The sequence below is a fragment of the Emys orbicularis genome, chromosome 12 (genome assembly GCF_028017835.1).
Source record: "Emys orbicularis isolate rEmyOrb1 chromosome 12, rEmyOrb1.hap1, whole genome shotgun sequence".
NCBI classification, from domain to species: Eukaryota; Metazoa; Chordata; order Testudines; family Emydidae; genus Emys; species Emys orbicularis.
In genome coordinates this window covers 19,276,621-19,301,619 of record NC_088694.1, presented here as the reverse complement: position 1 = coordinate 19,301,619, position 24,999 = coordinate 19,276,621, and the positions used below count along the sequence as shown (strand labels likewise).

The 24,999-nt window shown below is 45.2% G+C and overlaps 1 protein-coding gene across 1 annotated transcript; it reads right to left on the bottom strand.

Moving 5' to 3' along the window:
* Window positions 1–808: 808 nt before the first annotated feature.
* Window positions 809–23,474, bottom strand: LOC135887138 (thyrotropin-releasing hormone receptor-like). Its single transcript, XM_065414917.1, has 2 exons — window positions 22,662–23,474; window positions 809–1,189 (listed from the first exon to the last, which is right to left on the bottom strand). Exons 1-2 carry the CDS (start codon window positions 23,472–23,474, stop codon window positions 809–811), a joined length of 1,194 nt encoding a protein of 397 aa, XP_065270989.1.
* Window positions 23,475–24,999: the final 1,525 nt, after the last annotated feature.

Sequence of the window (24,999 nt, the reverse complement as noted above, 5' to 3'; positions counted from 1 at the left end):
AGGTACTTCGAATTCAGCTACGTTATTAACGTAGCTGAATTTGCGTACCTTAGTCCGAAGTGGGGGCTTAGTGGGGACCAGGCCTAACACAATCATTTTGCTTGCCTCTGGGATAGAGTGTGGCAGCTGTTCAACAGTACACAGCAACACCACACTATAGGTTACAGCAGAACAGAAAAGGAAGAGTACTGTATGCAATTGTAGATACTGGAGAGACTTTAAGTAGGAAGAATAAAATTTTCCAAATTGGAATTTGGCCAGGACAACGGAGCTGACACCTCTCCTATTATTGAAAGCCCTATGGGATCTTCATTTAATGACTTCAAGTGGCCTGGGTCTCGGTTCTATGTCCCACCAGAAAGATGACACTTCAGCAACACAGTGCCCCTTACTACTGCTTGGGAGGCATTGGTTCAGAGAAAAGATATCCTACTGAAGACCCTGTACAACCACCTTCAGCACCTGGATTTTCTTAGGTTTCCTATGTAAGCCCTGACTAGGCCCAACAAATAAAAATATTTGTGCATAACAGGAAATGTAATTGCACCACCACATTAGCTACAGACCATGCAAAATGCTGTCAAAAGTCTAACACACAATACTGATTGTGAATAAATTAGTATTCAGGAAAAGCAAATTAATTTGCCCTCTAGGAATCTATTTTGTTAAATGCCCTAGAGAGCTCTTAAATTAATCTTGTTGTGTGCTCTCCGCATATGGCAGAAACAATTTTCAATAGGACATTCCAGACAGTGTAAAATACAACCAAGTACTTCTCAAAGTCTATGTTGTTTCATGGTCACCACGTTTATCTATAAAGTTTACTTTTCTTCACTGTTGCGGGGAAACCATTTAGATCTTCTTGTTCTGTGACGTCATGATCGGAGTCCTCATGGGAATAGTCCTTCATGACGCTATAGTACACCGGAACATTGTATTGGGTGGGGTTCTCAGTCCTTTTCTGTTCACATTTGCATAATTTTTTGAAGGCTGCTCTAAATTTCTGAGACATCAGGTTGTAAATGATGGGGTTGATGGCGCTATTCAGGTAAATGCACATCCTACAGAAGAGGAGGAACCAGATGTTGAGGTAAGGAGGGTCCAGGAAGGAATTCACCACCACCAATGTGCGATACGGCATCCACAGCAGGGCAAAGAGGATCACCACCACAGCCAACATCTTGGTCACCTGTTGAGTTGTGAGGGACAAAAAATAAATAGCTGATGTTACACCTCTTCCAACAGGACCTTACCACTTTTGAAACTGCAGAGGGCCAGCTCAGGGTCTGTGCATCACTTAAGTCCCATTTAAGGCTTCAAAATAAGGCTAAGCGGGGCATAGATCTTGGCAACCCCTCTGGAGGGGCCAATTTCACTCCTGTGAGCACATTTTATATAAATAACACACTTAAATAACAGGTCTCCCATCATCATTCAAGACACTTAAAACCCCATTGGGAACAATCATTCATTGGCTGGGAGATGAGCTGGATAGAAAGGACTGAAGAGGTCAGAATTTCTGACTGGATGCAATTTTGAAAATTGCTTGGGACAACAAAAAAAATCAAGGGGAAAACTATCCTGTATGCTAGGGCAGAATCCCAAGCAGCATTTGGTGCAGGAAGCATTAAAATTACTTCTCAGATATTTAAATGATTCTTTTGGACTCTGTTGACTTTCCGCTCAATTTAAACATTTCAGAGGCAAGTGATTCTGCCAGTAACTGGTATTAGAGCACCCAGACTCCAGCATGAATTCCAGATCTGTTCCAAGAGCAATTTTTTTGCACAGAGTAGTTAGTGAATATCGTTAAAATCTGAAGCATCTGCAAAGTTCTATATTGGTACATTAGGAAAAAGGACGTGATGAGACTTCAGAAATGAGCTGCAGTTCCTCTCTGCTGCACTCCAGAATTTTAAAAAAAAATGCATTTCTCTTATATTGATGTTCTACAATAATCCGAATCAGGCAGTTGCAAACAGCCATTTCTATGAGTGATTATATTCCTTTCAGCACATATTTATTGAATACACATGCTCTTCAGAATGCCTTATATATGTTAGTGGGAGTATGACATGCATATTAAGAGGATAGGCACCCCTAAATGCCCAAAAGGGGGTAGTTCAGTAATTATGCTTTTCTGCAGGAAGATAGACATTTTTGTCAAGGTCTGGACCCCCGGTTCTCTTGAAGTATGGTTTTCAGTTGGTTACAGGGTACCATACCCTAGAATGCTCTCTGTGGGAGCTGAGAATGGTGACATGTCGCATTGTAAAGCCTGGGACAAGAAAGGGATCACTACCAAGCCTGAAAGCCAGAGTACAGTACAGTGGTGACACAGGGACACGTCCCAGCATGAGAGAGTGTGATGATGCTATGAGTTACTGTATCACAGCTAAGAACCCAATGGACCAGTTATTATGTCTTACTCCTTCTGCGCAATACATGTGAAGGATTGCAGTATGTGTGAAGTTACCCATATCTGACACAGTTCTACCATGGAAATCCTTACTCACAAGGAATAGGATGGCTCAGGGGATAATAGAGTCTCATAGATTTCTGGTTCCAATCTATCCCATCTAGCACCAAATGCCATGCTAATGAGCAATTTTTAGAAATACTCAGAAATAAGTTGGTAGTGACCAGCAGTCATTATAGTCTGACGGTTGGCTTGGTGTCCCACAGGAAATCCATTGGGGTCCATCCAGTTCCAGTTATAACCAACTGTCATAACTGGTACCACTGTCTCAGCTAAAAGGATTAGGAATGACTGGGCCATGGAGATTGAACCATCTTCTGCTCAATAAAGGGTGTGTATTCATGTCAATGCTGAGGCACATTCAGGGGGCAGTATGATGGAGTCCCACATTGCTGTAATCTGTGCTATCAGTGATCTAGGTTGGGAGAATTTTAGTCCCCAGAGCTGTCAAACCAGCACAGTAAAGGATAGATTTCCTTACCAACCCCCCACATGTGGTACTTACAATGCACTGTATCAGTGTGACTATATACAGATGTTATATGTTAGTAATATAACATTCAACAAAACTGTTAAGGTCACTATAATTGAAAGACATTTTTCTAAAATATTTTCTATTTACCACAGCTGGAGCTGGAAGATGTATGAGGTCTCGAAGATGAGGATGGGTTTTACACTATTCCAAATGATGAAGATGGTAACCTTGATGGTTAAGCTTTGCAGGTACCAACTGGGATGTTGCTATTGATAATGACAATGAAGGCGATGAACCTGATGCTAAAGATTTGTAATGGATACAAAAAAAATTATATATGAACATAAGAAATATTGTTATAGCAATTAACTGAGAGAAACTGCTCAACATGATGGAGGCAACACACCACCTGGAAAAGCAGCACAGATAATCAGCCAGTTTTGTGCACAGAACAAAGTCAGTAGGGAGACACAGACTAGAGGGAGAGCTCACAAGAAGACACTTGTATTCTTTTAGGAAGAGAGAGGGCCAGATCCTCAGCTGGTGTAAAGTGGTGTTGCTCCAAGTAAATGGAGCTATGCCAAGGATCTGACCCAGAATGTCTAGCAATCGTCTCTCTGTACATCTGTAAGGTCTGAATACTTCCCCCTGAGTCACTGCACATTTACCTGTTTGTCAAGTTTGCAAAGAGGATTGCTTTTTGCTGTGTATTGGTACTGCTGAGATTTGATTCTGTATGAGAACTTGAATGTGTTCACCTTGGATAAAGCTGTAACAATCAATTGAAACCTACAGCAAGAGGCAACCAAGTGTCTGTTTTAAGTGACCCTGAGCACAAATTCATTCAACCTTTAGTTCACCTCTACTAAACTATTTATTTAGCTTGGTCTCCTGGGTGGTTAAAGCAGACTTGGATGTATATTCATTTGATCTAAGCAGGCTGCAAGCATCCTTGTCCTGTCTGAACAGGAACTCCATTAAGGCCCTGGCTGTCCTCTGGGATAAGCAGAAAATTCAGTATTAGAGATTTGGGGCTTAGTCCAAAAACTACTGAAATTAATGGGACACTTTTCATTGGCTTAGTGGGCTTTGGATTGAGCCTATGCAAAATAGCTGCCTGAGAGTGTGACCCAGAAACCTTTGCTAGCCAGCCTAGGCAGATTGGGCATTGAGCACAGACATTCCTTCCTAAGGTGATGAGTTATCAGATTCCGAATGGCATACAATAATCCCTTTCATTTACATACTCCGAATATAAACTCTGGCATGTTTAGCTGAACTCTCTGGTGGACTTCACTTCCCGCTGGGGGACCGGAGCTTCATTTAAACCTCTACAATGACTTTTTTTCTTTTTTTCTCAAGCAGGAGGAAATTAGGATGGAAGGAACCACTGGTCCAGTTGCCTTTTTACCAGAACAACCCCCCCACACACACTCCTTTTTCAGCAGGTGTTTATAGACATGCTAGGAGTCCCCAGTACTCATTCACTCTAGTTTTACCTGACTTAACATTCACAGCTTCAACTCATTCCTATAGTACCTGATTCCATGTCACAATAACTCTGTGATCAAAAAACCTCTTCCTGATCTCCAACCTGAATCTACCCTTCCTCAATTTTTGGTCAAGTCCAGTAATTTTACCTTTGTCACATCACATAAAGCCAGTGCTGATTTAACCTTGAGAAGAATTTTGTTACCTTTATTAAATCATTTTTGGTGTGACTTTTCCCACACACTGAGCACACTGATCTGTCTTTCATCATAGGACACTGCATCCAGACCCCCCAATAAGTCTGGCAGAAGTTCTGAAAGACATTCTCTAAGATGTAAATGTCCTTAGTCAATTGGTACTGGTCACGATCTCACAGATGGAGACCTAAGCAAAGCTGCATCTAATGGAATACATATCTCCTTTGACTGCAATATCATTTCCTTCAGGTCTCTCACAAGCCCACTTCCATTCCAGCATCACTGAGAATGAAAAGGTCCTATGTCATAGTAGTGCATGACTGACAGGAATCTTTTGCTGTCGTCTTCTGTTGGATACTCCAGGTCTCCCAAGGCAATGACTTACCTCATGCTGACCTGGTGAAGAGTGACTACAGAACACAGTGAGTGACCATCCTTTCTTTCTGACTTTAATGAAATAATTGATGTACTGTAAGTACTGCATGTTGGGTACGGTGGTTAAATGGGGAATCTAAATAGAATTGTTAAGCAAGAGAGAATTTATGAAGGTTAGGTATACAATTAATAATATGTCATGACTAGCAAGGGTTATCTGAATGGTTTTAGTGACAAATGTCCTCTGTGACTTTGAGCATGTTGCATCCCAGATATAACCATCTCCAGTTGCTAAAAATAATTCTATTCCATTATGGACCAGACATTTGCTGTTGGAGATTCCAGTTACAACACCTGTCTGTTTTGGTGGATGTGCAGCTCTGCCCGGTACTGTGGGCCTGATTCCCCACTTCACGGACAGGCTGTGTCATTTGCACCAGTGCAAAGCGGGTCTCAGATGCTACCCTTCTGATCTGGTAGCATTTTGCAATGCTTTGCACTGCCATTAGGTGACTATTAGGTGCAGGGTAACAGAGAACCATGTTGGTCTCCTGCCTATCCACATAGAAGCAAAGCAGTTACTTAGGCTGCTCCCTCGTCCTCCTGAGGAAAAATTAGATTACAAAGAATCACTAGTTCACTGCTTACTAATAAAGGAGGGAGGGGGCCTGGGGAGACAACAGTGGAATCATCAGAGAGGACGTCAAAGTTACCCGCTTTTCCAGCCTAACAGGGGAAGCGAGAATCTGTTCCTATAGTGACCACAAAGTGCAAGGCTGTAGTAAATGGAGCTACCCTGCCAAGTACAAGAAGACATGCCAAAGTGAGAAGGGGCATCAGCACCCTCGAAGGCTTTCTTGCCTTCTAAGGGCTCCTCCCTGTATTTCAATGAAAAACCAGCCCAAGCAGCTGTGTGGGGTGGGTGTGTACATGTGGCCCCGGAGGCATGTTTGTAAAGATTCATCCCCACTTGAGGGCCCTAAATGATATTTAAAACACACACAGCTTAAAGGCAAGAAACTAAAGCATAAGCGGGGACATTAGCCCCTTGAGGAGTCAGCTTTGGTATCTGCTAAAGGACACTGAGGAATCTCGATATAAAAGCTGTTCCTTGTTACAGCCTCTTCCCCAGCAAAGGTGCTTGCCCCCGCCCTGGAAGGAGAAGGCTGGGGAGCCATGGCAGTGCAGGCAGCGAGATCAGCAGGGGTCTCTAGGGAGCTGGGCTAGCAGCAGCTTCAAAAGTCTTGCAAAACTATTATTGTGTCAGATCTCAGATCAAGTGGGAAGAGTGAGTCAGGGGCAGACAGAGAGGGAGAGATCAAATAAAACGTCTGATGAGTTAGGTCCTTTTTTATTCAACCGGCTCGGCTCCCAGACACTCCACTGGACATCTGGCTAAAGCCAAAGGCACTAAGCTTTGTGGATAAAGATTTCTGTCCAGGCGCCTTTCCCTCACAGATCTTAGGCATTCGCTGGCATCTTGGGTTTTGTTTTATTATTTCAAGAATAAAAGATGCTGGGCAATTAAAAGCTAGAGCTGAGAGAGAGAGAAATGAACAGTTCAGGGTTTGTTTGCATGTCACCCTTCTGATCCCACCTGCTCATTCTTAACGATAGCTCATCGCGTAAGTTATAACTGCTCAACAGAAGAAATTCAGATGAAAGTCAGCTCCCTGCCTCTGAGGGGAAGAATCTCAGTTACAGAATCAGCTCCTTGTCCAGGGCTGGAGCCTGGACTCTAGGACCCAGAGCTCATGCTCCAGCCCAAGCCTGAATGCCTACACCACAGTTAAACAGCCCCTTTGCCTGAGCCCCGTGAGCCCGAGTCAGCTGGCATGAGCCAGCCAGCTGCAGGTGTCTAATTCCAGTATAGACACCCCCCGACACACTCTGTGGTTTATCTTACAGCGGCTTACAGGTTTCATACACTTTGCATTAGTGAAATAATTGAGCATGCAAAGCCATTTAAAAGTGTTGAGGGGAAATGTAAAGGGTCTCAGAAATGGGAACAAATACTTATAGCTGTCTCCAAGCGCTCAACTTACTGACCCTGATCATAGGGCTAGAAGGGACCGCAAGCGTCATCTTCTAGTCTAGCCCCCTGCCAGGTTGCAGGATTTGTTGTGTCTAACCATCCAAGACAGATAGCTATCCAGCCTCCTTTTGAAAGCCTCCAGTGAAGGAGCTTCCACAACTTCCCTGGGGGTCTGTCCCATTGTCCTAATTTTCTTATAGTTAGGAAGTTTTTCCTAAGATTTAATCTAAATCTGCTATGCTGTAGTTTGAACCCATTGCCTCTTGTCCTGCCCTCTGTGGCAAGAGAGAACAACTTTTCTCCATCTTTTTTATGGCAGCCTCTCAAGTATTTGAAGACCACTATAATGTCCCCCCTTAATCTCTTTTCCAAACTAAACATACCCAGTTCCTCCAGCCTTTGCTCATATGGCTTGCATTCCATCCCTTTGATCATCTTTGTCAATCGCCTCTGGATCTTTTCCAGTTTTTCTACATCTTTTCTATATACTGGTGACCAAAATTGGGCACAGTACTCCAGCTGAGTAGAGTGGTACTATCACCTCCCATGACTTGCATGCTATGCCTCTGTTAATGCAACCTACAATTGCATTTGCTTTTTTTGCAACAGCATCACATTGCTGACTCATATTGAGGTTGTGATCCACCACAACTCCCAGATCCTTCTCAGCAATGCTGCTGCCAAGCATTGTCCCCCATTCTGTATTTGTGCATTTGGTTTTTCTTCCCTAAGTGTAGCACCTTACATTTATATTGTTGAATCTCATTTTGTTGTCTATAGCCCAGTTCTCCAGTTTATCAAGATCCCTCTGAATTTTAGCTCTATGCTCCAAAGTGTTGGCAATCCCCCCGCCCCGCTTTATCTTATCTGCAAATCTGATCAGTATGATCTCTATTCTGACATCCAGGTCATTAATAAAGATGTTAAACAACGCCAGACCCAGAATGCCTGTGGAACCCCACATGAGACCTCCCTCCAATCTGACATCATTCCATTAATAGTTTCTCTTTGTTTGCAGTTGTTTAACCAATTATGTATTCATTTAATTGTAGCTCTGCCAAGCCCACATTTCTCTAGCTTACTTAACAGAATGCCATGTGGGACTGTGTCAAAAGCCTTGCTGAAGTTCAGGTATATTATGTCCACTGCGTTCCCCCTATCCACCAAACCCGTTATCCTATCAAAGAAGGAAATCTAGTTGGTTGGCATGATTTGTTCGTAGTAAATCCATGCTGGCTGCTAATGATTACGCCAGAGCGTGGGACTGCCTGTGTGTGGGACGCAGCTTTCTTCTCAGAAGTCTCTCTCAATAAATGCCTTCTGCATCTCTGTCTTCATCCCCGTTCCCCTAACAAGGTTTTTCTCAGTGTGACGCGCTAGTTTCATTACAGGCAGCTCCACACGGAAAAGTCACAAATGGAACCAACCCACAAGTCTCTCAATAAAGCCCAAACTCAGCAAAGGGAAGCCTTTCAAAGCAGTTAAACAAACACACAAGCCATAACAGCTAACTCTAACTTCGTGGAGCAATGAGAGCTGTTTGCTGTACTGAGCACAACCACCTCCACAAGCATCTCTTTCAAGACTGTGCCGTGGGAAGGGGGACGGAATGAGCTACCCTGGAAAGCTCTGGGCGTGAAGTCAGTTTTAATCCACAGAACAACTTCTCTCTAAGCCAAGACCCTCATGATGAGAGTGGCACCTCGTGTTGCAATACATTTTCGGGGGGCTTTCATCCTCCATCACTGTGAATGCATTTCCATGGGGTCTGAGTTCACCGCTCCCACCATACAGAGCTTACTGGAGTTACAGTTTAGTCATTTAGGAGATGGCTGCTGTTTTGCAATCCCACTCAGTATCTCCATCCCCGCTTCTTACATCTGGCCTCAGTGAATTCCTTAGGCTGTAATGCTTTCTATCACCCCTTCCATCTGCTACCGTCTCACCTTAGGCTACTGCTTCTGAGTCCCTGCTGCGGTTCTCCAGTTTCCACACCTTCTCCCCTGCCTTATTTTTGTCCTACCATTCCAACACACCTTCAGCCCCGCTTCATGTGGTCATTCCTTTAGCCTCTTAGTCCTGGCCACAGTGGCTTAAAGAACATCTCTGCTGCCCACTGGTGGTCATTTATTATCAGATAAAATCATGTTACATTTTAATTTATCAGGCATTTATCCCTAAGCACATTGTTTCCAACATAAACCTTGCAAAATAGCCTCCCTTATGAGAGTCACACTAATCCCTGTTCTGTGTCTGTGGATTCCACACAGATCATCTTAGGCAAATGAGCTTGTTCACACATTACATTTGAAAAACTAACCAATTGCACCACTTGAACCACTCAGACATGTGCAGCCTAAACTAGCTGTAACACATATCCTCCCTTGCCCCTCCCCTCCCAGGTTTCATAGATTTTAAAGCCAGAAGGGATCATTATGATCATTTTATCTGACCTCCTGTTTAAAGGTGGCCAGGGGATCTCACCCTATAATTTCTGCATCAAGCCCAAAATTTCTGTATGAGCTACATCTCTTTCAGAAAGATATCCAGTCTTGATTTAAAGATTTCAAGTTTCCCTAAGTATGCTCCAAATGGTTTTTTAACTCCACTATTCATAATTCATAGATTCATAGCGATAAGGGCAGACAAGACCATTAGATCATCTAGTATGACCGTCTGTACATCACAGGCCATTAAATTTCACCCCATAACTGCTGTATGGAGCCCAATAACTTGTTTGACTAACGCATTACTTGTGTTTTGCTGGAGCATATCTCCCAGAAAAGCATCCAGTCCTGACTTGAAGACATCAAGAGATGGAGAATTCACCACTTCTTTTGGTAGTTTGTTCCAATGGTTAATCACTATCACTGTTAAAAACTTGTGCCTAATTTCTAATTTGATTTTGTCTGGTTTTATCTTTAGTACCTGGTATTTTCTCCCTGTGAAGATACGTATAGACTGTAATCAAGTCACTGCTCAATCTTCTTTTTGAAAGGCTAAACAAATTGAGCTCTTTAAGTCCCTCACTGTCAAGCATTTTCTCCAGCCCCCAAATAATTTTTGTGGCTCTTTTCTGCACTCTCCCCACTTTTTCAACATCCTTTTTAAAATACGGACACCAGAACTGGCCGCAGTATTCCAGAATCAGTCTCACCAGAGCCATACATAGAGGTAAAATCATCTCCCTGCTTCTGTTCACTACCCTGCTGTTTGTGAATCCAAGGATCGCATGAGCACTCTTGGCCACAGCATCACACTGGGAGCTCATGCTACGTTGCTTGTGCACTATCCCCCCTAAGCCCTTCTCAGAGTCACTACTTTCTAGCATACAGTCCCCCATTCTGTAGGTATGGCCTGCATTCCTTGTTCCTACATGTATAACTGCATTGGGCTGTATTAAAACACATTTTGTTTGAATGGGCCCAGGTTAACATGTGATCCAGATTGCTCTGTATGACTGCCTTGTCCTCATCCTTTACTACTATGCATATCTTTGTGTCATCTGAAAGTTTTAGAGCAGTGATTTTGTATTTACTGCCAGATCTCTGATGAAAAGATGTATCTTATTTCTGGTCTGAATCTGTCTAGCTTGTTCAGTTTCCATCCACTGGACTGCTGCAAGATCAAATAGTTGGGGCATGTTGTATCTGCTCCTGTCTGTCATGGTAGTCACATAGGCCCTAATCCTGCCAATGCTTACACACACGAGTAGGCCCATAAATAGATACGTTCATGGAGGATAGGTCCATCAATGGCTATTAGCCAAGATGGGCAGGGATGGTGTCCCTAGCCTCTGTTTGCTAGAGGCTGGGAGTGGGCAGCAGGGGATGGATCACTTGGTGATTGCCTGTTATGTTCATTCCCTCTGGGGCACCTGGCATTGGCTGCTGTCAGAAAACAGGATACTGGGCTAGATGGACCTTTGGTATGACCCAGTATGGCCATTCTTATGTTCTTTAATTCAAACATCCATGAGTGTTTGCAGGATCCAGGTCTTAGAAAGTAAGCTCCTCAGAGCAGGGATCTGCCTTCTATTTGTTTCCTGTGAGATGCCTAGCATACCTGTGAACAGTAGGAGATAACAGATATCATAATATTTATTGCTATGTTAGCACCACCTGCAGAAGCACATTTGTATTTGAAAATCTGCTGATTTCTAGTTGCCTCCCTTGTGTTTGTACCTACTTGGCAATTGTGCTTTTAAACAAGCTCCAGTACTGAAGCAGAGAAGTCTCATCATTAGCATGTCTACTGTTTTATTTAATCCTAGTATTTACCATTTCAGATAAGACACCTCTCCCCATGTCTTTTATTATAATAGCAGCATCTGGTGCTATTCAAAGTTTCTGACACAAATGACAAGGTAGCTTTCTGAAGGCCACCAGGAATATTTTCTGTGACATTTTCAAAAAGCTGTCAGGCTTCTGAATGGCAGAAGGCAAATAATCCACACCAACAACAAATGATTCATAAGCAAATGAGCCTTTCACAGGTTTGGAACCAGTATCACTTGTGAAGCAGCATTCTATGGTGCTATTCAAGAGACGCAAGTTCCTAAAGCCATCTGGGTTGTCTTGTGGTTGGAAAGAGATGGAATGTCACCTGACATATCTCAGGGCTAGTGATTCAACCTATTCCATAGAAAAGGGGCCTGGAGACTGGGTTCCTGAGGCTAAGCCAAGGCTAGATGCCATGTCATGCTAGTGCAGTCACTACTTGATGGCAGCACAATTATTAGGGATGGAACAGACCTGTTGGGTGGAGTCCATCTCCTTGCCATGGGCAAGATCAGCCATTACTGCACTACCCTAAGGGGCAAATCCAACCTCAGTTTGAAGAACTTCAGTAGTGGGAGCTTCAGTAATGTTCCTTGGGAGAGTTTCCCACAGACCAATGCAACTACCTGTTCTTGCAGTCGAGCTTGCATTTTCTTTTATACCGTTTCATGCCCCCATTTCTTGTTATTCCCTTGTTCCCCACCTCTCCCCTCTCCCCCCCCAGCAGTTCCTCCCCTCCTTTAAGAATAATTATCTTCAGATTCAGTCTAACCTGAACTCCTTCGTTAGCAGCCTGTTATGAGTTAAGCATGAGGGAGGCCGCACCTGTAAGGCCGGGAGAAGGCACATAATTTCTTTTAAGGAAGTGCACAATTACAAGTCAGATTTGGAGGCTGGAGAGAAATTAAGAGAGACCCCCCACAACAATGTAAGCGCCTCGTAGCATATCGGAATAGGCTAGTATCCCTTTAAGTAGTTTGAGGGCCTTCTTGTGGCCCTCACCAATGTCTGCTTTGAGAAGCCACCAGAACAGCACTGTGTTGAGACTTGCATGTTGTAACCATGGTTATTTCTACCTATCTTAGACACCTATCTAGCCCCCACTACTGTAATATCTGAACACCTCACAATCTAATGTATTTTAGCCTCACAACACCCCTTTGATGCAGGGCAGTGCTGTTATCCCCATTGTACAGATGGGGAAATGAGGCACAGAGAAGCTAAGTGACTTGCCCCGGCTCACACAGAAAGTCTGTGGCAGAGCAGGAACTTGACCCTCGGTCTCCTAAGTCGTAGTCTAGGGCCCTAACCACTGGATCATCCTTCTCTCCATGTAGTTCCTTCATATTATGTTTTTTGTGTAAAGAGCAAGAGACACGAAAATATCCCTATTGCCTCAGCCAACTTTTCACCAAGCTCTGCATAGGCGCCTCGCCTCACTTTTCCTCGTAGGAGGTTCTTCCCTTCAGTTCCTTCATTATCTTTGTTGCCCTTCTCTGGACCTTTTCCAGTTGCTGTCTTTTCCACAGTCAGATGCCCCAAACTATCCAAGTGATTCCAAGGGCTTGATCCTGATCATTGAAATCAGTGGGAATTTTGTCTCTGATTTCAATTAGAAGCAAGACTGAGCTGCAAATGCAGCCCCACCCGCCCTGCTCAAAGAGGGACTGTTACAGCATTGCCAATGCCAATCGTTCAAAAATCACGTCGGGCTCTGAAATAGCATCAAGGTTAGTTTAAAAGTCATGAAATTTTAAAAAGTAATATATTTTGGGGGGAAGGGAGGTTATTTGCCTTCGGGTGTCTGAGCCTTTAGGATGCAGTTGTTTCACATTTTCAGACTTTTCTCCACAACCATGAGGGCTAGAAACTAATTTTTTAGAAGGGTAAACTAAGATTCTCACATAATCACCTGATTGTAAGAGCTGAGGCCTTATGAAAAACATCAAATATCACGAGACTTGCAATAAAATTGCACGCATTGGCAGCACTGCTGTTCCCCCTCTGTCACACAATTTGATGCCTCTGCTTAGACAACTCTATATGCACTGGCTTAGCAACCAGATCCCATTGCAGGGAACCAGTTATCACCCAGTGCTACACCTGGCTCTTCTTTAAGCTCCTCTCTTCCATCCACTACCTCTGTATTAGGGGTCTCCTTATTAATATTTTGCATTTTTCCAAATGGAAGCCTAGTTATTCATTATCTATCCATTTCCCCAATTTGAGCTCTGTCTGTGTCTTCTCTCTGCTGTATCTCAGGGTTTTATACTGCTGTCCTTCACCATACTACCTGAACTCTGTTTGCTCAATATCTCCTTGCTCAATATCACCTGCAAATGTCAGGTGCTCCTTCCTCCTCCAGATCACTTAGCAAGGTGTAAACAAAGCTGGCCCCAACAATGAACTAGCTACCTTCATCTCCTCACAAGTAGATGGAGCATCATGAATCACCACAGTTTATGAATGATCTATTAGCTGTTCTTCAATCCAGTTCACGGAATTTGCATCTAGATCAAATTTATCCAGTTAGTTTTCAGACGGCATTGTTAGATGCACTACTAAAGCCCAGATTTATGGTACTCAGAGCACTCTTTCTGTTTAGTCCTTCTGCAGCTGCATCAAAATAGCTGTAATTTATCTGGCGTGATTTTGGTGCATAGATAAGTTACTGCTAAGGATAACAGCACACAGTTAAATCGCTTCACAATGACTCTAGTGGGTAAAGGGACAGGGGGTTGAAGTCCTGGGTTCTATTCCTGGCTCTTTCTTTCACTCGGTATGTGAAACTGGGCAAGCCACTTAAGCTTCTCTGTGACTCAAATTAGCCATGTATAAAATGGGTGTGATGATCCTTTCATACATCACGTGGGTTTGTGACACTTATTTCAAGTAGGTGTAGAGCACTTTGAGATCTTTGGATGAGGAGTATACAAATAGGTAGGAAAAAGGCAGTGGAATTTTGATCCCTTTATTGTTATAGAAGAAAAACTGGTACTTGGGCAGTCAGCTTTTCCTTGAATCGCAGCATATGTTTTCATTTAATTTCACCTCATATCACCTGTCTCAATACCAGTAAGTACAATGTGAAACACCTACTAAGCAGCACTTACATTCAAATTACATGGCAGCCTCTTCCCTGGTACCCCACAAAGATTATTGCCTTCCAGACAGGAGACTGATTACTTTGTTTCTGCTATGGGGACCTGATCCTCTTCCCATTGAAGCTAATGATGAAACTCCCATTCATTTCAGTGGTGCAGGATCAGGACCTAAGTGAATTAGGATTATAAACACACATGCTTCAGGGCATAAGCAAAACTAACTAGTGGAGGTTAAGAAGAAACTTCCCCTGGGAGGAAGTTATTCCATGACTGCCTATAGTATGGTTTCTTGCACTTTCCTCTTAAGCTTGGGTGCCAACAACTGTTGAAGACATGATACTGGACTAGGTGGACCACTGCTCTGATCCAGTATGGCATTTCCTATGTATATTCCTATGAAGTGGGAAGTTGCATATCAATTAAGCCTAGAGGCATAATTTCTTATCCTACTGATTGAACTCGGAATGTTGATGAGTATTTACGCTAGAGACTCGTTTTCTGAGTGCTGAATGGACCTCAAAAGTTGTTGAGTTCAGGTTTGGTGCAGATAAGTCTCCAGAAATGTGTGCACGTCTCAGTACTCTCTGTACCATGTGGGTCTGCAGACCTAGGTTGGCAAGCTTGGGTGAACAAGATTTTGCATGAGATTTGAGGGCACTTCTGTCCACACATGAAACTACTGTGAGAATAGCCTTGCCTCTGATAATTCTGACCCTATCTGGGAAGCAGAAAAAACAAAAGTATCACCTCAAAACCTTAATGATTCCATTTGAGTTTAGTCCTAAAAATCAGTGAAGGTTTTTTCAGAGAAATTGGGCTTACCCTACTATTGAAGTGCAGCCACCTTTGGGGTGGAACATAGCAACTGTTTAACGGTGCACAACAATACAAATGTTTGGATCAGGAAGTGAAGAAGAATTCTGGATCCAGCTGAAATTGCCTGAGCAATGCAGAGAGTGGAAACTCAGCCATGACATTCAGATTAGCACCCTTATTCTGATGAAAGGGGATCTTTAATGACCATAAGCTTTGGCTTTATGTCTCACCTTTAAGACTGTGGTTACTAATACATTTCTGAAGCAGGCATTAATGAGTCTGTAGTGCCTAACTAGAAGACTTGTCAGACAGTTGTTTGATAACTGAGCTAATAGTGTAGCTAGCCTGCTTCCTCTCCATCAGTGTCTCTTTAAACAGACCCCTTCCAAACGCTGTTTGTCTGGACTCAGCAAGACGCATCTAACAAAGTGCATCAGGAATCCACGTGAAATACAATGTTCTGCAAGCCATGGCATAAGAAAATGTTTCCAGACACAGAGCCTCCTGCATATATCTGTCCTCTCTCCTTTTCCATGATAAACAGAACCATCTGTGAGACAATGGCACAGAAAACATTCTGAGGTTGATTGTGTCCTTTACACAAACGAGCATCTGGAAATAAATTATCACAAAACCTGCATCCTTTCTCACTCCTGAGATGTGCCCTTATGCAATGCAGGACAGAGAGAGATTAGCAGAACAATCAGAGCCAGCTGTGTTATATATTCTTGCCTGTACCAAACTTTCAGATACAGAAGAGGCATTTCCACGGCCTCCCCACAGAATGTTTTTCACCCTTACAGGGCTACACAGCCCATCTTCTCAGTAGTCTCTTCCATAAGGAAGGCTTTGCCACTGGGGCACCTGTAGAGTATTAGCTTTACTGTTTACTTACAAACATCACTTCTTCTAGGGACTGGAGTCAGCCATGGAAATCTCTCATCCTTGTACTGACTCTACTTAATTGTAAGATCACAACCTAGGCTGGTGTGATGGCAGGAACTCCTAGTCAATGTGATATAGAGCACATAAATATTTGGGGTTCAGGTATATTGAACACAGTTCACATCCAGAAGCTTGAAATGGGGATTTCTGGCATGTCTTCCCAGTTAGTATTTTTCCTCTAAGCTATTTTAGGTGGTATTTATAGCATCACAGAAATATAGGGCTGGAAGGGACTTTAAGAGGTCATCTAGTTCAGCCCCCTGCACTGAGGCAGGACCAAGGAAACTTAGACCATCCCTGGCAGGGGTTTGTCCAACCTGTTCTTAAAAGCTTCCAATGATGGAGATTCCATAACCTAGATAGGAAGTTTTTCCTAATATTTAACCTAAATCTCCCTTGCTGCAGATTAAGCCCATTACTTCTTGTCCTACCCTCAGTGGACATGGAGAAGAATTGATCACTGTCCTCTTTATAACAGCCATTAACAAATTTGAAGACTCTTATGATGTCCCTACTCGGTCTTCTTTTCTCAAGACTAAACATGCCCAGCTTTTTTAATCTTTCCTCAGAGATCAGGTTTTCTAAACCTGATATCATTTTTGTTGCTCTCCGCTGAACTATATCCAGTATGCCCCATCTTTCCTAAAGTGTGGCACCCAGAATTGGACACCGTACTCCAGCAGAGGCCTCACCAGTATTGAGCAGAGCAGAACAATTACCTCCTGTGTCTTATATACGCCATTCCTGTTAGTACGCCCCAGAATTACATTAGCTTTTTTTGCACTGCATCACACTGTGGACTCATATTCAATTTGTGATCCACTATAACTCACATATCCTTTTCAGCAGTACTACCAGCTAGCCAATTGTTCCCCATTTTATAGCTGAGATTCAATTTTTTTTCCTTCCTAAGTGTTGTACTTTGCATTTGTCTTTTTTGAATTTCATCTTGTTGATTTCAGACAATTCTCTAATTTGTCAAGGTTGTTTTGAACTCTAATCCTGTCCTCCAAAATGTTTCCAACCCCTCCTAGCTTGGTCTCATCGCAAATTTTAAAAGCATACTCTCCACTCCATTATCCAAGTCATTAATAAAAATATTGAATAGTATCGCATCCAGGACAGACCCTTGTGTGACCCCGCTTGATATGTTCTCCCAGTTGGACTGTGAACCATTAATAACTTCTCTTTGAGAATGGTCTTTCAGCCAGTTGTACACCCACCTTATCGTAATATAACCTACACCATATTTCCCTAGTTTGCTTCTGAGAATGTCCTTACTAAAAACAAGGCATATCGTGTCTACAGCTTCTCCCCATCCACTTGGCAGTAACCTTTACAATACATGATACGCTCTTTAGGGAAAGGGCTGTCATTTATGATGCGTGTACATCACCTAGCGCAGTAGGGTTCTAACGTGATTAGGGCCTCTAGATGCTACTGCAATATAAATGTTACTAATAATAATAATATGCATGTTAGCTCATTGTCTTCTGAAATCCTCCAAAGCCCATTGAATGGGAAGCTGTAATGATTCCAAATATTATGCTGGATGCAATCAAACATGCTAATAATCCTGTCGTCTTCACTGAGAGAGGCTCCCAATAGTATGTGTGCATTACATAAATTTACTCTCTGCCAGGTAAATGATTCACACCCACTGGAGACTCTCACATGCATCCAAAAAAAATTAAAAACAAAAAAAAGCAAAGAAAAGCTGGAGGATAATACCACAAAACAATATTTAGCTTGCTGACTCTGGCCTGATAAACTCATCTGTCTCTGTCTCCTCTCCGCCGCTCTACGTGAACTGTAATAAATGTATTAAGCTCTAAGCAATTTGCTGTTAAAAACTGGATGGCTCTCAGCTAAATATTAATGGGAAGGTTTTCTACTACAGAGACCCATTGGATAATGGAAGAATCTAATGTGGGGAAAGTAGTGGGAGCAAGAAGCATGACTACATTTAAGACAAAGTTTGGCATTGGCATAAATGACTTGGATATTCCATTTGAGAACTTCTCATTCTGCTTGACTTCTGTGGAGCTGCTCCCAATTTACAGCATAAGAAGTGGGAGGAGAAGCGAGACCCTATAGTTCTCTCCAGCCTTCACAGCAGCCTTGATTTTAACATATGACAATGGCCCCTGTCAAATTTAACAAGACGATGACAGAAAAGTTAGAAGAAAAAAGTAGGTTTTCAAATTCTTTCACAATTGTAATTTTCTGAAAATGGAACTAGAGTCGGCAAAGGAAGAGAGGTTTCAGAGTAGCAGCCGTGTTAGTCTGTATCCGCAAAAATAACAGGAGTACTTGTGGCACCTTAGAGACTAACAAATTCCAAAGGAAGAGAGACATTTTCAGCTGCAGCAGCTAATGAACTGCAGAGAGATGCACGCACTTGAGCTGTGTGTGTGCCTGAGAGGGACACACATCACAGCTTATTATCTCCTTCCCACATCTTATTATCCTCTTGCTGATGTCCCCCTAATATGGCTGCAGATCTCATGTATTCTCCCACTTGGTCCTTCCCAACTGCATTTTGTGGCAGTTATCCTACTGCCTCCAATGCTTACCCCAGCTCTGCTGACAGTGGTTTCCTCTAGGGAGGCAAAGAATGAGGAAAGACCTTTAAAGTGATCTTTGGACCATGCAGTAAACCTGAACATGACGTTCTGGCTGTCAGTCACAGGGCAGTGAAGCCCGAGCTGCATTTGGAAGGTACCTTCCTGCTCACTGTCTCCCAGGAGCCCATCTCTCTCTGGAGACAGAGAGACCAATATTTCCAAAGTTTATTTCCCACCATAAGCTTTCTGGGGTCCCTCCACGTTGGCTCACTTGATAGTCCATGCAGCTTCATAATTCAGATGGATCCCGAGGGAGGCAGTGCAATCCAGACATGAGCAGGGGGTTGAACTAGATGACCTCCTGAGGTCCCTTCCAACCCTGATATTCTATGACTAGGAACCAGGAGATGCATGTTCTTTTCCTGCTTCTGCCACTGACTTGCCATGTGACCTTGGGCCCTACTCTTCATCTCTCTGTGCCTCTGTTTCCTCATTTGTGTCGGAGGATAATGATACTGATCCACCTTTTTAAAATGCTTTAAGAGCTACAGGTGGAAATATTATATTAATTATTCTATTATATTATATTATTGTTCATATCTCAGCCTCATCTAGGGACCCTCAGGCAGCAGCAGATCAGAAAGGCCATAAGAAACCTGAGGCAAACCAGAGAGCCCTTGCATGCTGAGAAGTCCCAGAATGTTATGGGTTGTGCCTCTTTACAAACAACACATTCTGGTGTGACCGAAAAGAGACAGTGTTCCTATGGTAAGTATCCTGCGTCTGCTTGTCTGCAAGAGCGGAATCAACAAGTCTTCGCTGGGCCAACAGAGTCGACAATTGTTGCTGAAGAGAGTTGAAAAGTGTTATATGGTGCTGTGCAAAGCTCCACAAAAGACAAGGCAATCATGCTGAAGAGCAGACAGCCTACTTCAGGCAATGATGGACATCAGTCGGGGGAGGCACCCCATAAAGGGGCAACTTGTGTAGCAATTGTTCTTTGAAGAACATTTTCTGGACTCTCCAACCACCAGAATACAATTCCAATGTGGTTGGATGCCTTACAAACCAAGAGCCATATCCTAAACTATCAAAGGCAGCGTAGTCTAGAGGAAAAAGCATGGGGCTGGAAGCCAGGAACTCCTGTGTTACAATCCTACGTCTACCACTGACTGGCTTTAGGTAAGTCACTTAGCCTGGGATTTTCAAAATGAGGTGTATGTATTTGTGAATGTACCCTGAGTGTGTGATTGTGGTAAGTGTGTGCGGATAGATGTCTAAGTGCCCATTAGAACAGGCTATGAGTGAGGGGGGAGTTTCTGTGATTTTAATCAGGAAAGTAGGGGTGAAATCTTGGCTCCAGTGAAGTCAAAAAGGGTTTTAGCCTGGGTATGTAAAAGCACATGCACAGTTCTGAAAACCCTTAAACGCTGAGCTGGCATGAAATGTTGATCATATTCCTCTTACTTACAAGGGTGCTGGGAGGACTAGTTAATGTCAGCGCAGGGCTTTGAAGATACAATAGGCTGTCTGCAGCATGCCAGGTTGTGTACCTTCCCTCTGTGCCACACACACAGCACTAGAACTGGTGGAAAAAAATCAAATTTTGAAATTTTCTGATGGAAAAAAGGGGACCCCATGGAAAAAAGGGGACCCCAAAAGAGAGTCCCATTTCCCAACCAGCCTTTACACAGCACTTATCAGTATCAGTGCATCCATGCCTCAAGAGTATATGACCCTTACAATTTGTAGACTCTAAGGGCCAAAGTCAGCCCTGGTTTAAGCCCTTAAAGTCAAGGGAGTTGCACCCACTTACACCAGGCTAGAACTGGCCTTGCAAACTGCAGCCTCCAAATCCACATCTGAATCCTCTGCCTGTCCATTTCTGCTGTAAATTATCAAGCATAATCCCAAAGAGCCTCATTTACCTATTATTTACACGACTAAACCACTCCAGTTCCTTTATTTCAAATGCTAACATTTCACCCAGTTACTTTACAAGGATTCAGTATGTGATCTAACCCTTTCCATGGGAAGAGAAGAGACCAAGAGTTAAAGGAGAAAGACTAGAAACACACACACACACACACACACGTACAGTTTAAGAAATCCAAGTACAGAGCTCTATGCTATTGCACCTGGTATTTCAAAATTGTCTCCTCACTGAGATGTAGTGACTCACTCCCTGCTTGGATTCGCTTAGCAGCTCTAGAAATGGCACCTGTTCCAATCCAGTCCTGACTCCCTGCACCATGGAAAAGTTGAGTAATACACAATAAAGTAAAAGTGCAGGTGTAAAAGGAGAGGTCCCACATCCGGACGCTGTGATTGTCCGCTAAGGGAAGGAGGATAATAAGGTTTCAGATAGTTATTGTCCAGGTAAAGTGTGGGTTAGGCAGAGAATGAAAGCACATCCAGACAGAATGGTGAATGCTAACAGGAACAAGCCAGCCAAACAGGGACTAACCAGCAAAGAAAAGAGAAACGTCTCCCCCTGCTGGAGGACAGCTCCTCTTTTTACCCAAGGAGAGTTTGCTCCCCAGAATTAATTCATATGCTATTGGCTCAGAAAGGAGTTCAGAGGGAAGGGATGGGAGTTTGGGTAATGGCGCTCCTGTCTGAGGTGTGTCCCATCAGATCTCCTCTTCCTTGGCGATTTTAAACTGGAAGGGTTAATTAATCATGATTCCAGTTTGGGAGTGAAGCTCAGGTCACATTATGGCAATCGACCACCTTTCTAATCATGGAGCAAATTAGTAGCTAGCCTGCAACAATAACTGCCTCCAACCAGGACTGCTCCATTCCTGCGGAATGCTTCCCTTTCTTGTGGTGCTTGTAGCACAAGGCAATCGCTTCTCCGCTGAGACAGGGACGGTGGGAAACCAATGCTCCTGTGTAGTCAGGGGCCTTTTAAAACAGTGGTTCTCAAACTTTTGTACTGGTGACCCCTTTCACATAGCAAGCATGAGTGTGACCCCCTTTATAAATTAAAAACACTTTTTTATATATTTAACACCATTATAAATGCTGGATGCAAAGCGGACTTTGGGGTGGAGGCTGACAGCTCGCGACTCCCCATGTAATAACCTCGCGACCCCCGGAGGGGTCCCAACCCCCAGTTTGAGAACCCCTGTTTTAAAAGAACTCAGCCTTTTCTCAGCTTTCACTCCTTTTCTCCTCTTACCCCTGACGATTTCATTACACAGGGAAGGGAAAGAAAACCCGGAAATAGCAATAAAGGCAATAGCACTATTCCTCTGTTCAGCCCCATTCCCCCCACACAACCTCACTGTCTGCTGTGAGGGGGTCGATCACTCCTTTAAATCCAAGAACCTTTGGGCTCTGTTGGGAAGCCTGCCAACTTTGGGGGGTGTTTCAGGAGAAAAGGATCCCTAAGAACCCATCAGGTGTAACTGAATAGATGGCGTTCCAGGGCCCCTGTCAAGTCAGGGATCAGAGTCGCACTTCTAAGAGAATTTGCCCCACAGAGAAGGCCTTTGCTGCCAACCCCCAGAGTAAGACAACTCCACAGGCTTGTCTGTTTAGAGAGATGATGACTTTCTAAGCAGCCATCAGATGGGTTCCTTTAATGCATCCTGACCATAACGGGGGACCGAAGGTAATGCACTAACTCGCCTATACCCATTCCAGGATGTCACCATGCCAACCATCTATAAACACCAAGAAAAAAATGCCACTCAGACCAATTCCCAGAGTCTTCCTTTATAACGCATGAGAGACAGAGAGTGAACACTTCTTTAGGAACACAGGAACACCACTTCTCTCATGCCTCCAGTCCCTGCCCCACCCCACCTGTCTCATGCCCCCCACCCTCCCAATGCCACCCCCTCTCAGGTGCAGCAGGAGGGGGGCAGCAGACTGGCTTTCAGGCTGTACCTGTTTCCTGGAGCTCAGAGCCCCCTTGTTGCCCTGGCAGGAGAGTTTCATGGAACTGGAGCTGGAGCTGGGCGGCTTGCCCTGGTGCATGGAGCTGAGCCTGCCGGGGTCCTGGGGGGTGGCAGGCAGAGGGCTCATGAAGAGGATGCGGGCAATGAGGCCGTACAGGACGGTGGCCAGCCCCAGCGGGATGACATAGAAGATGGTGAAGTCCAGGAAGTAGATGGGCAGGTATAGGTTCCTAGAGACCCTGTAGCCACAGCTGACCTGTGCCCCGTCTGAGAAGGTAGCCTGGGCAGTATCCACCAGGAAGAACCACATCATGCAGTAGAGGGAGGTGAAGAGCCAGACGCAAGCGATGATGCGCTTGGCTCGGGCCACGGTGCAGAGCAGCTGCGCTTTGATGGAGTGGCAGATGGCGATGTAGCGCTCCACCGTGAAGGCAGTGATGGAGCACGCTGAGATGTTGATGCCCAGATACTGCAGGTAGGTGATGCACAGGCAGCCGGCATAGCCGTACACCCAGGAGGCCACCACCTCTGATATGTTGGGCAGGCCCGCCGCCAGCAGCACGATCAGGTCTGCCACGGCCAGGCTCACCAGGTAGCAGTTGGTGGGGGTCACCATGTGTTTGGTGCGCAGCACCACCAGTACCACCATGATGTTCCCTGCGATGCCCACCCCGCAGATCAGCAGCACCAGCAGGATGGTCACCACCTGCAGCTCCATGGGGTGCTGGGGCATCTTCCCTAGCGTCTGGTTGACGCTGCTGTTGCCCAGAGGGGGTCCAAAGGCCAAGGTCTCGTTCTCCATGGGGCTTTGCTTGGGAGATCTCCTGCTGGTCCCACGGGCTCCCCAGATGCTCTCACCAGCTCCCCGGCTGCACTTCAGGGGTCCTGAGCAAGGAAAGGCAGGGAAAGTCAGTTGGTTCAAAGGAACCGCCCTGGTCTCTCCCTTGCACTCCCCATCAGGAGATCACCCTCCCCACAGTTACCTCCGGCGTCTTCCCCCAAAACACTGGAGGCCCTTTGATTGCGCTGCTCAAGAGTTAGGCAGGGTTTTGTTTTACATCTAAAGGTTGGTCCTCCCTGCCTCAGCACACACATACAGACACCCAACACCCCCTTTTACGCACACACATACAGACACCCAGCACCCCCTTTTACACACACCCCAGCAACCCCTCACAGAGCGCAACACACACACAGCACCCCCAGCACCCCCTTAACACACACACAGCACCTCCTCATACATCCCAACATATGGACACCCCAGCAACCCCTCAGAGCCCAACACATACCCAGCACACACACACACAGCACCCCCTCATACATCCCAACACACACCCATACTACAGCACACAGCCAGACGCCCCAACACACACACATCCCAGCACCCCCTCAACACACACCCATACCCCAGCACCCACACACAGCACCCCCTCATACATCCCAACACACACCCATACCCCAGCACCCACACCCCAGCACACCCCTCTCAGCAGCAGCGATTCTGGGCTAGGAGACCGCAAACCCGGGGCACAGACAGGTGTCCCGCTGGCCCAAACTTTCCGCGCCTGCCATCGCTTCGCAGCGCCGGCTCCGCTGCATTCACAGCGCCCGCCGCGCCTTTGCCTGAACTCCTCTTGTTCTAAGCCGGAGAGAGACCGAGCCGGGCCGGGAACTGCCCGGGGACCGGGCGAACTTTACCAGCTCTGAGCTCCCTGGCCGGGCGGGGTGGCCAGCGCCGTCCCGGGGCGGAGGCGCTGCGGCTGGGGCCGGGCTCCGATCCCCCTCGCTCTGCCTTGCCCGCCGGCTCTCTGCCGCGCGGCTGGAGCTGCCGCTCTTTGCTGAGCCGCCTGCAGCCTCTACCTACCCCCCGGGCGTGGGGGATTCCCAGCTGCCGTCTCGGGCAGGGTCCTAGCGTCCCCTCCTCGCAGAGCCGGAGGGGAAAGCCCCGAGCCCAGGGAAACAGGGCGCTAGTGACTAGTGCTCCCCCCATAGGGTTACCAGATAGCAACTGTGGAAAAAAAGGGAGGGGGTGGGGGTAATAGGCGCCTATATAAGAAAAAGTCCCAAAAAACGGGACTGTCCCTTTAAAAATGGGACATCTGGTCACCCTATCTCCCCACCTCCCCCAAGCAGGGGCTTGGGTGACCAGACAGCAAATGTGAAAAATCAAGACAGAAGGTGGGGGGTAATAGGACCCTATATAAGAAAAAGACCAAAAAATCGGGACTGTCCATATACAATTGGGACATCTGGTAACCTTAGCACGGGGCCTGTTGCCCTCTGCCTCCTCTCCATGTTCAACTCCCCGCCCCTCTTCTTCAGCCCAC

Coding starts and splice junctions, on each gene's coding strand:
- LOC135887138 (XM_065414917.1), bottom strand. CDS start 23,474: ATGGAGAACGAGACCTTGGCCTTTGGACCCCCTCTGGGCAACAGCAGC. Junction 1,190..22,661: donor CTCTGAGCTCCAGGAAACAG/GTACAGCCTGAA, acceptor ACAACTCAACAG/GTGACCAAGATGTTGGCTGT.